The sequence below is a fragment of the Lagopus leucura genome, unplaced genomic scaffold (assembly GCF_019238085.1).
Source record: "Lagopus leucura isolate 7727_CA_CO unplaced genomic scaffold, USGS_WTPT01 Super-Scaffold_100050, whole genome shotgun sequence".
In the NCBI taxonomy this organism is placed as follows: Eukaryota; Metazoa; Chordata; class Aves; order Galliformes; family Phasianidae; genus Lagopus; species Lagopus leucura.
Window position 1 is genome coordinate 190,788 of NW_024962296.1, and position 17,049 is coordinate 207,836.

The 17,049-nt window shown below is 38.1% G+C and overlaps 1 protein-coding gene across 9 annotated transcripts in view; it reads right to left on the reverse strand.

The window, feature by feature from the left end:
* DOCK3 (dedicator of cytokinesis 3) overlaps positions 1 to 17,049 on the reverse strand; it is a 192,402-nt gene that overhangs the window by 115,816 nt on the left and 59,537 nt on the right. For all 9 annotated transcript variants that reach the window (XM_042885449.1, XM_042885453.1, XM_042885452.1 and 6 more), the window contains exons 6-8: positions 10,597 to 10,745; positions 3,466 to 3,550; positions 991 to 1,032 (exon numbers count right to left, since the gene is read on the reverse strand). In XM_042885449.1, coding sequence (XP_042741383.1) covers positions 991 to 1,032; positions 3,466 to 3,550; positions 10,597 to 10,745 — 276 coding nt within the window. The remainder of the gene's footprint in view (positions 1 to 990; positions 1,033 to 3,465; positions 3,551 to 10,596; positions 10,746 to 17,049) is intronic.

The window sequence follows — 17,049 nt, forward strand, 5'->3', positions numbered from 1 at the left end:
GATATGATATGAATGATAATTTCAACTCAAACTCTGCTCTCTTTTCTCCATTAAATAATGCTTAATCTCAAATATACCCCATTTTCAAGACAGATCACGAAGTTTTTATCCTATTTTTTACATCGGATGAACTTCCACTCAAGTATTTAAGAGTAATGTTTAAATTGTGTGGTTTTTTTTTTAGCACCTGCAAGTCATTTATGGAGATCATTTAGAACCAGACTTCAGAAGCTAACTGCCCTGCAGATAATAAGAAAGAAATCCCGATGTTGGTTGGTAACATGAGCAATCTATAAAGTGAAACAGCAGAAAGATTTGTGTTTTTTAGTATACCAAGACCTATTTACAACAGTGAAAACTGTAGTGAAGAAGATAATCACAAACAATTTTTCTTTTATTTTCATAGCACTTTATTTCTTTTGCAGCTTCATTTAACAAATATGATGCACATCAGACTTTAGCACACTAGGCTCAGTCTCCTCTGAATATGCAGACACTAACAAAGTCAGTCTTTATATTTTCATAGTTTCAACTCAGATTTGTAGTAGCTTTCAAAATGCAGCTTCAAACAATTTTTGTTCTAGATTCTGAATTAAATCCAACTAAATCCTCATCCTTCAAAGATTTGTACCTGTGCAAGCACAGCTCTCTAGGAAAGATTAACTCCAGATTTCATGACCAAGAAAGGATTACATTACTACAGAAAGGGTATATAAAATAAAAGCCTCTGAGGTTATGTGTTAGCAGGTAGAAAGAAAACTCACACGGACAGACTGAGGCTTATGATCTCACTAGGGAACTTGTTCTCTTAAGAAAAACAGAAAGCTGAGGAAAAGAGCCTAAGCAGATGTTGAAGGACCTGTAGAAGAAGCAAGCTACTTTCAAGGCTATTTTGAGGAACTTGGGTACCCAATGATCTCCATCAAACACAAATATGCAGATACGTTATTAAAGACAAACAGCAAAAATTGTTATGTAAATGATGTTTACCTGTGACGTGCTTTGCTGGACGCTGTGTCTACTTGACAAATGCTGTGGAGAAACAGAATAGTAAAAGTGAAACCCTTCTGAACATGAGAAACTGCTGAAACTACATTTGTGTTGCATTAAAAGAGTATTCTGTAAATACGATTGCTCAAGATTGTTACCAAACATCATGACTCACAAAGCCACTAGCTTGCCTTAAAAGCTTTCTCCAACTAAGTCATTTATTAGATTAACTAATCAAACTTACAGGCTGTATGTACCTAAAGGTTGAACATAAATGTCTGTCACAAGTTAGACAGAATTTCCATGGCTGCAATATTACTTCTCGAGAAGTCCATCACCCTGTACTGTGTAACCTGCATTTCCGTTTAAATGAGTGAACACCTCACTTAATACTCATTTATCAGTATGCTGGTCCACGAGAAGCTGCATTTGTTAATAAATAAATAAAATAAAATGAAAAAGGAACAATACTGACTTCTAGAAAGAAACAATACTGACTTCTAGAAAGAATTTTATACATATTTTTTAAAACTTTTTGCTCAGATCAGGAAATGAGATCCTGAAAAATAGGTAAGAACTCTTCTACAATTTCAGCTGTCCAACACCTGTACAAAAGAATCCATGCAGAGCTACAGCTGTGCAACGGAACTCAGAGGATGATCCTGTATTTAAAGCCCTTCATACTAAAAGGAAATGCTATAATCAGAAAATGGACTGCAAGTCTCACTGAACCCATTTAATCTCCAAATGGAGATTTAAATACTAATCTAAATTGAAAAGGTTTCAGAGAGCTTTAAAAACCATATAATTAATGATTCTGCCATGCCTGTTCCACACAAATTCATCCTACCATAAGTACTTCACACTGAAACATCAACACATCTTCTCCTTGTTCTCCTCCACCTCTACCCTTCTATTTCATACCAAATATCTTACTCTGAACAAACACTCTCTAGCAGGACCAGCGGGATCTGATAACCTCGCAGCTTCAAGAGAGATGAAAGTAAAAGACATTCCACCAACTGTATTCAGCAACACTGTCCCCAAACAAATCAAATGCACAACATTTTTAAATGAAAATTTTACCAAGGGAAATAATAACTTTGCGTATGATACTTCAACTTCTTGCCACAGATGGGGAAAGCCTAAAGTTACTTCATCCATTTTCCTGCTATGAGACTTTTTCCTCTGGTACATTTAATGCTCTGTAATTCTGTGAAAATGCAAAAGTAATTGGGCTCTCACAACTATTCTCACAAGATTATTTTGCAGTGTTAAACCTCACAGCTGATTTGATAATCTGTTAAGTATTCTATCATGAGTATAGAGGATTCTTTCCATGAGGAAAAAAAAATACAATAAAAAGCAATTTTAAAAATCTTCAGTTGCTACAAAACTGAAGTTAAGCAAATAAAAGGTGTTCAGCTGTTTTGGTTCCTGAAATTACATTCTGTCCACTCAGTAGACGTGATCACAGTGCTGTCTTCCTGACTCTACAAACTGAAGCCATGGTGAAATGTGAACTGACTAACGGTCATGTCCTGAATAGCAGCACAGATCTGAGCTAAAAACTGCGTGAAGGAAAACTCTCCAGTAATAGCTGCAAAGTCTCCTCAGTCTACAAACATCAGTACCGTAGATCAGCATATTTTGTCCTTTATTATGTAGAAGAATTGAACTTCTTTACACAAAATGCATTGTTATATTATATAATTAATCCAAAAGAACATTCCTATTAAGGGACACCGCATACGTTTCTAAGGGACACTGCCACATCACAGAGATAGCTTTAATGTTCAGCAATTAGTTTTGCTTAAAGAAAGTTATTCAGCATCCTCTCTCCTTCCTGCCTGTGAGCTTAAAAATCTTTGAAAAGGAGCAAGTGTGCTTATTATCCATGCACATCCTAGGAGCAGAGTTTGCACTTCAATTTTTATCCCTATCTGCAGACTCCCCAGAAAGAATCAAACAATGGCTCTCATGGGCTTTCTGAACTCACCCAACTGCTGATCAACTCCAGGTTTGAGATGTTTTAATTAATGGAAGTAAGGACAAACAACACTAGATCTTGCAGTGAGGAACATTCCTATTTCTCCTAGCAAGTTAATAACTGTTGTTTGAAGTAATGATTTAGTAACCCTAAAGCATATTTCTTTACTGTTAAGATTTCTTTACTGTATGTCAATAAAGCTTGCAGGGTCATCTGTCTGGTTCCAACTTCCAAGATGAACAACTTCCAGATGAACAGACCTCCGCAAGATGCCACCACAATTTAACTGTGGAGCTCCCAAGACTTTGCATTTCCCACCAGACAGAATTCAACAGTGTACCTGCCAAAGGCAGCTGTTGAATTGCATCAAAAAACAAAAAGGTTACTATATTATTTCAGTCAAGAAAATTCATAAAGATACTTATTTTTCCCCTTCTTTCCCTCCCAGTATGAGCGCTCAAAGGCATGTCCCACAGATTTCGTACCATTTTATAAAGATCTGACACACTGATCTGATCGGAATCCACAACTTCGAAGTCTTTTCGAGGAACTAAATCTAGGCCCAAATGTCTGCAGAAGAAAAAAAAGAACAGTGGTAAGCACAGTACACTGTGTTGGTAAGCATAGTACATTGTGTCTACAATTATCAGCCACGTTTACTTGCTCAAGGACAAGGAGAAAAGAACTACGAAACTGTATTTGAACCTTTTTGCAATAGTTAATCATTAAACAGACAATCTTTTAAAATAAATTTAGATCTAAATATCAAGCCAAAAAGTGCTCTGAGCTTGTTATGTTTTGTTCACTGATCTCAGAGGAGCTCTAATAGTGAATGTTAGTTGAAGATTTTTAGTATGTTGGTGCAGTATGGTCATTTCCTACACAGTAATACAGTAGGCAAATAAGTTTAGTACAATCAATAGGCAAAGAAATTTAGTATAAATAGTGCAGTATTCAGGTCAGGTTCTTCACTATGTAATGCAAAACTTTCCCATCAGTAACCCTGATATTTGCTTTGGGAAGCTCCTTTGAAAGGAACTCCTGGTCCTCATGTAACTGAACTCCCAATTTTATCACTGTATAAGCATACTTTTCCTAAAAAACCGTAACTACAAAAATATTAACAGGAATTTTAACCTAAACTAAAACAGGATTTCAGCTCAAATCAAAACCAAACTATGAAAAAAATAGAAGACTACCAGTCTAAAAATGATGGCTACAGCAGAGATTTTTTTTTGCTCTACAGCTGCTCAGTTTCTGAGGCACAAGGCACTCACACAACTACAGGACGAAGCAGTTATGCACATTAGGAGTAAAATTCAAGAAACACATAAATGAACCATTTCCCTGCTTCCAGCTTACATAACTTTGATATTCCACTTGCACATGTTTTAAATTGAAATTCTTCCTAGTCTCAAAGAACAAAAAAAGTCAGCAGAGGTGTCCTCATGGAGCACCCTTCCACTCCTGCCACCAACTAGACAACAAAAGCAAAATCCTACTTAGTTTTGTAATCGGAGAAGCATTCTGCACAACATTTTTCTGATGGCAAATATGAATTTTTATTTGAGAAAACCTCTCTCAGGTACCACAGAATAGTTTTGTATGGTATGATAAACAGAAGCCTCCAGGCAATCCAGCATCTCTTCCTGAGCAATTAACTTAAGACATTTGCAAGGAAGAGGCAGTAATTTGTAAGAAGCCTAGTTGCCTTCACTGGCCACTGTACTTCTTAATAATTTCCCTTAAGTTTCCCAACTCCCGATTTTTAACATTAATTGATTTATTCAAACTCCACTTAATCAGGCTTTCCTTGCTTAATGTTATCCTAAGCTCATGCCATCTCCTCTCGAGAGCACAGCTCAGCCCATGCTCACTTACTGGCAAACAACTGCTTGGCAGTACTGGGATTAGCACGAAAATACTGTACAGATAAATGAGAACTTCCACGTTCTTTGCCAAAACAATTACATTTTCAGTGGGGGAAAAAAGGAACCATTTTTTTCTTCAATGCAATTTTCATGCCAAAAACTAGTTTCTATACTCTGGGGCTCATATGTGAGAATAGCAGTTACACACTTCTCACAGTTTTCATTAAACCCAGACAGCATCTGAAAATTGCTGCTGTAAGGAGGAAAATTACTGTATTTAATTACCAAACAAAAAAGATCAAGAATGCATCAAGTAATTCTCAACTGCAGCTACCATTGGAGCCTACTTATAACACAAAGTCAAAAAATAGCACTGAAAAAAAGGGAACAGGTAAAAATAGTAATAAGCATAGAGTGGATTTTGAAGCGTTTCCAGTGATCATCCTGTTAATTTACAGGAAACTTCCTAAATCTGCATAGGTAACCCCTCCGCTAAAGAGCCCATCACACGTGTGTACAAACACATGCACACAGTGTGCATGAAGGGCTTTCTCCTGAATATGAGGATAGCAACAAATGATTTTCTAATAATGTGATCACCATCACAGAATCCTGCCTTCCAGTTCTACGTACAACAATACAAAGAACTATCAAAACTTTACGGAATAAAACTGCCAAATCTAATCATAGCCTGATACTGTTCTCGTGTCAAAATTGCAACTCTCTAGAGCACTAAAAATAACTGTTTGAACTCATTACTCACACAACGAAGTTGATTTCTATTTGATAATGTTCAACACAGCTGCATAGCATCCCTGTGAAATTTACCTGATACCCTATTTTTAGTTAAATCCCTCAACACAGTGGATCTCCAGCCCAGAAGATTCTCATTCTCTAAAATTACGCTAATCCTGTGCAATATTTGTTCCCAAAAGATAAAGGTTCCTTTTGCTTCAAAACTCATATTGTGTGTGTTCAAGTCCAGGTTTATGAATTTAATCCTTTTTTTTTTTTTTTTTTCCCAACAAAAGATGACAACATCATGTTTGAAATGACAATGACGGTTAGTGGCCCACTTCCACTCTGTATTATAAAATACTGTGGGGATACAAGAGCACCAGCTGTCAAGTGGTATTTCAGCAAAACATATCATGCATAAAAATGAGGTAACATGCTGGTTTGTCTCTCTGACAGTTCTTCTTTCCGCAGCACTTTCTTTTACAAGCACTTACAGCATTTTGCTGTGGTTTTTACTGTGCCCGCAGACTCCACTGACTTTCAAAAATGTTTCCCCAGTTCCCCTACAAAAGACTCCCAGCCCAGCAGCTATCTCTTGGTACCACATGCCTGGGGCCAGTTCTACTGACACTGAGAAACTCCCTCTCTTCCACAGCGCAGTCATTAGAACTTAAGGCTCAATTTTACCTTCTTTGGCTGGGGAATGAATTTCTGTGCTTTTCTCTCCAATAACACCAAGACAAACTGATGACCACTGTCAGCACTTGTAAGACTGACAGGGATGCGCATACGATTCACTACAATTCGCTTAGTTGGCCTTCTGGAGAAAATCAACTTGGTTTAAGTTTGATTTGATTTCACAGAATGGTCTTAAATTAGAATACATTCATAAATGTATAATACGAATGCCAGACTATTTTGAATTAATAAACACACAAGTTGCAGCAATTCTGTCTTGAAGAACCTTGCAAAAATACTGTTATTTGACTAAAAGGTGTGTTTGGAGGCACATGGAGTCTTAAGAACAGACAAGGAGAACATCTCCTCCTATAGCTCCAAAACCAGGTGTTTTACCCTGACCCCACCCATAACTTTGCAGTCAGGCATTTTCATTGTATTCCTTCTCTATGTTCAAGTCTCACTTAATATCACTCATATTCCTCTAACAAAAGTACACTTAAAACAAAGATGGTGAAGGGAACAGAAATGGCTCTGAAAGCTGTTTACAGACATCACACACAGATCTGAAATAAAACCGACAGAAATAAAAAAATAAACTACAAGGGCTCCAGTCTGAAAAGAAATTAGTAAAACACTGATGTAATGTTACACAGGAAACTATTTCTTAAAATGAAGATGAGAAGTAGTAGAAAGTAAGTAATGCCAGCAAGAAATTGATAGAAGGAAATGGCAGCAAATACATCTGAGCATGGAAGCATCAGAATACAGAGGGAGGTAGGAGGTTTTCCTCAAAGATGATATCCAGGAGAGTTCCTCACAGCTTGAATCCCTTCTCAACCATTACGTTATTACCAGGACATTCAGGAGGAGAGATAAATATTGCATATTCAGACAGAAATGGCATCTATTCATTCTGAAACCTTCTTAAAGGCTTTTTGCTATGGTGAATGGCTTCATACTACAGCAATTAATTCTAGAGCAGAAGCAGAGCATTCCCTTTCAAACTAAGTCTGCAAGGCAGATTCCTTTCTCTGCTCTTGGTGCAGAAGAGTGTAAAATGACAATGACTCTTCTTAGAAAGAAAGTTCCATTCTGATTTATCATCCTACACATCAGTAAAAGTTGGAAATCTTACCCATTTTTTAACTTAAAATAAACAAAACACATATCAAAAACACGTTTATATTTTACTTGTAATATAATTTAAAATTAGACAGTGAACTGCAGATATCATCTCTATAACATGATCTAAAATAGGATAATGAATTGAATCGTAGGGGTCAGCTTTTATATACTTGTTTGACATATAAGTTTGCTGCAATATAATTTTTTCCCTATTGATTTTAGGCCATTGAGCTTTCCTAATTGCATTTCAGACTTCAAATGATCAGTGCCCAAATAAATCACATCAGAATGAACAATTTAAAAAAGAATAGTCTTTCTAATATTCTGTACAAAAGCTAATAACAGATGCGGGCAAAACACTGTTTGAGATTTCACCTGTGCAAAGATACACAGAAGGATGCTTCAGGTCTCATGTTTAGAAGCACTAAGATGCTGATCAGAAAGCGCTCTTCTGATTATTTGGGAAATAAAAGAAAAGCTATACAGTAGTACTATCAGCCACTGCATGCATATAAAAAGAACCTAACTGAGGATAACTGGAAGAGGAAAAAGCATAAAAAAAGATGTACCATAGTTTTGTAGTGGGGAGAATGAATGCATCAGTAACAGAAGATTAAGTCACCACAGTAAGCAGAATCAGTACTGCATTATAAGAATGATGAGCAACTATAGAGAAGGTTAGCAACCTATTTTTGAGTGAATTATATTCCTTCATTTTTAAGAGACCAAACAACCAAGTAAGCTTCTTTAATATTTTACATTAAGCATACAGAAATAAGAGAAAGTTCACTGCAGTACTTCCAAAATCAGCCCAAATTAATACAGCCCAGGTAAGTTCTTCACACACACAAGAAAACCCATCCAGGGAGGGCATTTCTTCCTTGAAACCTGCCAACTCCCACAGCACCACAAGGGATGACCATCAGAACTGCTGCCACGTTGAACGGAAACAAGTCCGGTTCAAAAACCAAACAGATCAGTCCTAACTCACAGTGACTGAAAATGGGAATTTCAGGTTTGCACCACTTCCTCCCAATTAATGCAATGCATTAATAAACAAGGTCAGGATAAAGGCAGCTTTAGGCTGAATAACACGCTACATACTCGTGTAAAATTTCTGAAAGCTACTTGGTCATGGAATGTCTCTTATTAAACCATACTACTACGAATAATTACAGACCTGCTCAAATTGTAGTATTTAAGTTTCTCAGCTAATACTAACATGTTTGCAATGACATTTTTCGTTTAATTGCACATCTCAAATACGACAGAACTCTTCTGTCACTGTTTGAAAAACAGCACTATGTGAACACGCATACAAAAAAAACAATGTTTTTAACAAATTAAGACACTAGGACATGAATTTCATGATAAAATTCGAAGAGGAGATACAAGAAAACCCTGATGACCTTCCACAATTCCATTTATATTTAAATATCTCATTGCATATGGATGTAATTAAATATCTTTTCAGTCACACAGATTCCAGCGTGTGGAACATCCAGTTCCTTTACTGATGCACTCTTCTGTTTCAGCATGCATCTCTGACACTATCTACGTTTTTCGTTAGAGAGGACAGTATCTTATTAATTACAATTAATTAATTAGGATTACAATATCTTATAATAATACACATTACATTCTTCTTCTTACATGTGAAATGAATCACAGAACTGAATCACAGAATTGTAGGGGTTGGAAGGGACCTCCAGAGATCATTGAGTCCAACCCTCCTGCCAAAGCAGGTTCCCTACAGTAGGTCGCACAGGTAGGCATCCAGGCAGGTCTTGAACATCTCCAGAGAAGGAGACTCCACCATCTCCCTGGGCAGCCTGTTCCAGTGCTCCGTCACCTCACTGTAAAGAAGTTCTTGCGCATGTTTGTGCGGAACTTCCTATGCTGCAGTTAAAATGAATTTAATCACAAACACGCTTTTATCTACTAATTTACATGATGCTTTCCACAGTTGTCAGGCATTGGATTTGCCTTTATGGTTTTAATGTACCTCGTATTTCATGATTTTACATCCAGTGCATTTAAAATAAAAGCTTTCTAAAGGCAATCGTTCAGCAGCCTGTCTACTCTCCTCATATTTTCTTCTTACATTTTTGCTACTTCCAGTTGCTAACTTCATCCATACATACTTTGAGGAAAAAATGTCCAGACAATATTCAAACACAGTTTCTTTGTTCCCATTTAATCCAGCAGGAATGATAATGGAAAATATCTGTACGCCTGAATCGCAGACCAATGACTTGATGACACCTCCTGTGTTAAGCCCTTCAGAGCTTTTTTTCACTAGAAGTGAAATGTAGTGTGGGGGCTAGCAAAAATGTCCTCATAGTGCATATCTTTCAGAGGGAGTATGTGACTAAGGAGTCATAAAAAAAGATATGTTCGTGAAAAACATTTTGCTTTTTTCCTTAGTTAGACTTCAGCTAATTCATTTCTCCCTATCCACACCCCACTGCTCATATTTTAATTAGCACTAATCCTACCCCTAGCTGAAAAGCAGTTGCTACATGCTTGAGGAGGGTGGTATTTACTTTGAAAAGGTCATGTGAATGTCAAGCAGAACTTACCTGTCTGATAGACTGTACCTCAAAAGAAAGCCAGCTCTGCTGATGGGCTAGGTTTTGTGTAACTGCACCATTTCAGCTTCTATCTGAATTGCAGTATTCAATAGCTTTTGAAAAAATATCCACCAAGTCACAGTGGAATTTACCAACGAATCTAAAGCTCTAACAAGTTTCATCAGCAAGTACATGGATGATACTAAAAATCTTCATATCACAGTCTCAGTTTCAGTGTAACTGTTACCAGTGAGATTCTGTAGTTATCATGCCAACCATTTAAATACTTACTCAGTGGAAAAAAATGGGGTTTAGTATCTATGAACACACGTTCCCAGGCATAATATTCACTACAGCGATACAAATAAAGTAAATTGACCGAAATCACTTAGAAGTGCATATAAAAGACCTACAAGTAGTAAGCAGTATTTGGCTCATCTGTTAGTAGCAGCAGCAGATTTATGCAGTAAACTTGCTGTAAGAAGTTATATATGACTTCCAAACAAGCAAGTGTTCTGCTTATAGATGCTATTGGAAAGAAAAGTTTTGCTTATTTTTTTTTTGTTCTAAATTAAAGCTACGTGAAAATAATTAAAACAAACAGTACCCAGCTGGTACCTGTACTTACTCATTGCCCCAGTCCAGCCTCACTGTGAGGTGCCTCTTCACCTCTCGCACCTGATCCTGCGTCAAGTGACCTGACAGCAGCTGTCTGCGCAGGTCAATGAGTTCATTCATCACATGGCGCAGTTTGTAGAACAGATCTACCTTATGTTTCTGTAAAGGCATATTTTTGGGAGGGGAAAGGGAAAAGAAGGAGAGAAGAAAAAAAACAAAAAGCGAAAGAGAAAAGAGAGTAAGTTTGGAAAGAGGAAAAAAAAAAAAAGAAGGGAAGCAAAAGAAAATGGGTGGGGAGAGAAGAAAAGGGCAAGGAAGAGGAAAAAAAGATAGGGAGAGAATTTGGAAAAAGAAAGAGCAAGAGGGGGGAGAGAAGACAGATCAAGACAGAGGAAACAGAAAGAGAGAGATTAATAAGTTTCCAAATTTACATTTAATTACCCTAGAGGAATATTAATCCACTTTGTACAAGCTTTAAAATACTTATATGAAAAAGCAGTGTTACTGATGCTATTTAAATTGAATAACTTATTTCTACATTTTGGGCTCAATTTGCTAAGGGATCCACGTTCTGGTGGAACCTCATGCCATAGCTCAAACAATTCATTATGTGCAACACGGATCACTAGTTCCAATCAGCTCATAAATACAGAGCGGAGAAAATGTCTGCTCTCGGTCAGCAGTTAATGTAGTGCTCTAACCTGTTAGCAACGATGATTGACCACACTGGAAAAGCACTTTTAATATTTTAAATACTCTACTTGCTGAAAATCACCCAGGTTTCTATGATAAGTGGTAGTGGGAAAATGAATATTCACTGTATGCACTCTGAAAGGGACTAAAACAATCACTGATAAAATCTACCTAAAAAACAATTTTCAAAGAGGAGAACTACCACATAGGGTTAAAAAAAATTAAAAAGAAAAAGAAAAGAAAACACAAACCACATCATTACTAGCAAAAATTTTCTAAGCAACCAACTTTGCAATCATTTCCAACTGAACTGGTACTCTTCAGGGATGGGAAAAAGGTAGAACAGGAAATGTTTGTTCTGTGCAGGAATTCACTACAGGGGAAGACCCCTCCAAAGAGGCAACTCCAAAGAGCAAAGACCACCTATAAGCACTCACAGCATAAGAAGGGTGTCTCTGCTACTCCCATTATCTGCCAGATGAGAACTGTGTGTCAAAAGGCTCTCCTTACAGAGCCACACTGCATAAAATAGCTGCTGTCTAACTAATGAAGAACCAAAGAAGGAAACTGATCACTGACTGCAGCTGAATTTTCACTGTTTGTTTTTTTAAACAACTCAGTTCCATTCGTACCTGTAAGCAAAGCTTGAAACCTAAGGATATCACTTGGGGAAAACACAGGGACAAAACGGGGACTTTGCAGATTAGTGGCATTCTGATGGCATTCCTGGTTGCAGTGTAGCGTTTTGTAAAACACTCAGAATGAATGTAAGTTCATTTATCTCTGATAGATCTGACAGAGGAAATGCACAAAGTCTTTTCTATTACAAAATACTATTGCAAAAAAAAACGTTCTTCGTGTATCTAACGAAAAATAAGTAACAGGAGATGAAAAAAAAATTTCCATCTACTTGAATTTGTTTCCCAACAAGATCACAAATCTTGTATGACTTCCAGAAACAAATTTCAGTACATTCAGTTTTGGTCAGAAATATATTAATTTTTCTGAGCCTGATTAAATATCTGCATTGCTGAATTAGGTTGAGCACAGACAGGATTATCTGGAGTTCTTAATCAATTTTGAGAAGAAATGATGCATAACCTTTCAATGACACTTCAGCATTGATTTAGCCCCTTCTGAAAGATCTGAGATGCAGACACCAACAGAAAGAAACATCCCCAAAGTTGGAAATACTTATTCAGAGAAGATAATTACGTATAGTTGGTAGGTATAAAATAACCAAAACTGTGTTTGGGTTTTCTCATTAAATGTGATGCAAAGTAAATCATAGACAAGCTGATAAAGACAGCAGATGTAAGGAAGCTTGTTTTTATATTGTATTCATGCAAAACAAAGTTGCAACTTTTTCTGATGCAAAATGAAGACAAGCAAATTTACTACATGCTGTCTATAACAAGTTGGTGATTAAATGATCATGAGAATCAGCTCCAAAATCATCATATAAAGACTTCTCAAAGAAATCTACTGAGATGAAAAAGTTATACCCTCACTCTTACATTGATGGTTCAAGGTTATCATTAACTGAAGCCCAGAATGCCATGCTGGTTAAATCACAGTATGTTCAAAAGTTCTTTCCTGCAGTATCTCAAGCAGTTACTTCAATCCCAGATAAACAGGAGATGAGATTGTAAACCACAGTTTTGTAAAAGCAAGTCATATTAGGTCCCTACATAAGTCTGAAAAAGCTTCCGTACCCTGAGCAGGACAGGGGGAAAAGGAGACTGTAGCCAGTCTGCAGCTGCACCATTCTGCTCTCTTTCTTCTCCCATTTCTCCCTGGGCCACCCCACAGGCTGCAGCCCATCAGGACCACCCTCTCCATCATCATCTGTCAAGGGCACTGCTCCACAGCGTTGTCCTTGTGTGCCGACGGACAATCTCCCCTCAGGCCCTGGGAGCATCATTTCAGCACTCTCCAACCTTGTCCTCTGCCAATTCTGGTGTTTCCAGGGCTATTTCACACTCTCCTTTCCTCATCCTCACTGCCTTGCAGCAGATTTCCTGCAGGGTCAGCACTGACAGCCTAGCCCTGCCCCGAGGCCTGGCCACTGCGGAACCACCTGGATCCTGCGCCTGGCCCAGGCAGCACCCACACAGAAACCTGGGAACCCAGCACAGGAGTTTGACTTCATTAAGGAGCTGGTGACACAACACGGGCTCTTCCAGTGACACACACGCGCAGCAGGCATTTTACTCAACATGCCTCAGAAGGATTCTAAAATCACAAGCTGGAGGACAAAGCTGCTTGACACCTCAGCACAACAACAAGTGCACTGCTTCACAGCTGCAGTGGCTTTGAAACACTGATGCTGCCTTTGTCATTTTTCTCCTAAACGAAAAGCACATAACATGAAAATACAAAAGCCTGGTGATGTATTAACTGAATCACAGCAGGGTTGGGTTGGAAAGGACCCCCAGCCCCACCCCTGCCATGGTCTGGCTGCCCCCAGCTCGGGCTGCCCAGGGCCCCTGCATGGCCTCCAGGGATGGCACCCACAGCTCTGGGCAGCACTGCCAGCACCTCACCGACCTCTGAGCAAAGAGCTTCTCCTTTATGTCTAATCCAAATCTCCCCTCTTTCATGAAGACATTGCACCTTGTCCTATCAGCACTCTCCCCTGACAAGCAGCTCCTCTCCAGCTTTCCTGTAGTCCCTTTAGGTATTGGAAGGTCTCCCTGAAGCCTTCTGTTCTTCAGGCTGAACAACCCCATAGGAAAGGCACTCTGGTCCACTGATCACCCTCTTGGCAAGATGACCAAAACCATAATCATTCTGTTACCACAATTTCATGTAACACTATTGTAAAAATATTGGAATTTCAAGAACTGTTCCCAAGGACTCCAATTACACAATTCTGTTGGGCTATAATAGGGGAGAGGGACAAAAAAACACGATTTTTGTTATGAGAGCATGTGAGCAGACATTTCCCAGGTTGCCTCTTACGGACTTCAGTATCTCAGAAACTAAAGCCTGCAAGCATCATCAGCAGTTGAGAAGACACAGTAAATCTCAAAACAACACAAAAGACTTTCCAGTTTCCTCTGGATTTTTCAATAAAGCAAATTATTGCATATTAAAGTTCTCGTGCTGTAGATTTGTGCCAAATTTATAGTTTAATCTTACACAAAGTCTCTAATGTTATTACCACGCAAACCTTAATAACTACAAACTTTACAAGAAATGGTTTAATAGAGCTAACAACGCATTTCCAAGCAATGCCGCTCTTATAAGGCTTCCTTTTAAAAACTGATAATTGATTTCAGATCACGCAAATTTATATCAAACAATTACAGGGAAGTATTTTACTTCAGAAAGACACTGTTCTTCTGGAAGACCATGGAAGCATAACTGACTGTTGGAATTTGACAGAGGCTTTTTGATTCTGGGCCTAGAGCTTCTTACTGTAAGCTATTATTTCTAGCGTAAAACAGACGAAGCCATGGTTGATAAAAGGGTAATTGGCCTTGATATCCACTTACCCAAACTGCACCAACAAACTTGGCTGGTCACGTTTCTCTGAGAAACACAATACTATTTAATGGTATGTATATATGTATACATGTATATGGTTTTTTTTAATTCTTATTTTCTGGGGGGGGACTTTTTATGTGAACTGAGAAAGAATGCCCCATTTCCAGACCTTGCAGTACAAGAAAACAAAGGGGAGCAAAACAGATAATCAAAATACATCATATCCAATTAATACAAACCCCAATTATCCCAGCTACCTCTCTGTTCCATAACTACCAGGCTCACCTCAGGGGCATGACAGCTGAGGTGCCTCTGAACGGATAGAAGTAGGACCTTATGGGCCAATACAAGCAGCACATCTCAGGGGTAAGGAAAGAAACTGATATAAGGCTTGTGTGGAAGATATGGATCATACAGGATAATGCAGCCTGGCACCCAGAGAAAAGCTAAAGAATGTGAGAACACAGTTAACGTATTAAACAGATAAGCTGTGAAGATTGATGGGTCAATAACAATAGTCACTGATATGAAGAGTACAAAGGTAGCTGGACCAGCTGAGTCCCTAAAACGCTCCGGTTTTGTTTCTGAGGAGTAGGGTGCAAGATTTACAAAATAATAAATACAAAAATATTTAGACAAGGACAGCTCCAGTCAGAATCACTGAAATGTTTTTAACACCCAATCCTGGAAATCCAGCAAACATCATAAGGGAGGGGTTTAAAACGCACTAAGAACACAGATATTTTAGATAAGCCAATTAGTCTTAAAATATGAATTTCTTTAAGGACTATCTTCCACAGATCTGTTATTTGTGTCTGACAAGATCTGTCATCTGAAGAAAACCCACAGGCACTTAACTGATGTTTCAAACCTTCTCAGCAATTTAGGTGAAGTCATGGAAAGAATTCCTAATGTTATGAAGAAGAAATCTCGACAGACAATGTAAACATAAACAATTCCCCTATAGAATCTATGTTAGATTCCCATGATAATACAGGACATGAATGAAACTGCCTGGATTTTTGTTAACGCAAATGAAAAACTGCAATGGAAAGATCTCCATGCAATTCTACACCGAAAAGTAATTTGATAGAAAAAAAGATTATCTGTACTTCTAAAGAGAAACATGAACGAATTGGACAGAAGGCATAATTCTAAAACGAATATACAAAATTTAATAAGAAACGTTAAGAAACTATGAGATGGTAGAAATACAGAATATTGAAAAGACAGAATCACAGAATTGCTCAGGTAGGAAAAGACTTCAAGATCATCCAGTCAAGATGATGAGGTGAGGATCTGAATACTTAGACTTACAAGGTAAGTATGAAAGTGCTTCTTCTATCTCCACCCTAGATATAACAATGCCAGAAGGAAACTACTGAACTACTCAAGGCTTTGGTCATCTTTCCATATAACCACTCTTACAGTTTTATGTAACAGAAACAACAGATACAGATACAAAGTAACCACAGAGGAATGAATAAGAGAGAGATGAAGTCTACTTTTCTGGTAGGCTTTTTACAAGTAGAACAAGATCAACCACCATATTTTGAAAATTAATGGCCAAAGCCCACATTTTAAAATATGATTCACAGTAAATTAAATGGATCTGCACATACATATACCTAGCTATCCTGCCTTGTTCTATGACAGATCTGAAATGCACTTATGCATTTTGGCACGTCTGAAGGACAGAATGCCATCCAGAGACACAGGCAGGCTTGAGTGTGGGACCAGGCAAACCTCATGACATTCAACAAAGGCAAGTGTAAGGTCTGCAGCTGGGTCAGGGCAAGTTCTGCTATCAATACAAGCAGAGGATGAAAGGATGGAGCACAGCTCAGCCAAAAAGGACTTGGGGGTGCTCGTGATTCATGCTTCCATTATTTCAGTAGAAATTTTTCTGTAAAATGTACTGAATCTCATCAAAACACATCAGCTCTGGAGGTATTACCAACAGGCGCTTAACAAAAAATGGTTCTTTCTTTCGTAAGTTATTGAGGTGTTCTAAATTCATTTATTTTCAGAATTGACTTTCAGTATCAACCGATGCATTTGTTCCCAAAGCAGAATATTTACTTTTAGGGGTAAATGTAAAGCCATATGTAATCCTTGCTCTTACTGCAAAGAAAAGTAATAGTGTGTGGAGGAGCAGGTGGTGGGATGCTCTGAGAAGTGCTGAATGGTCACAGTCAGCAGGTGATGATGTCAGGAGACCACGCCGCCCATTGCCATGGGTTCTTGGAACACAACACATGCAGTAACGGTTCAGGCC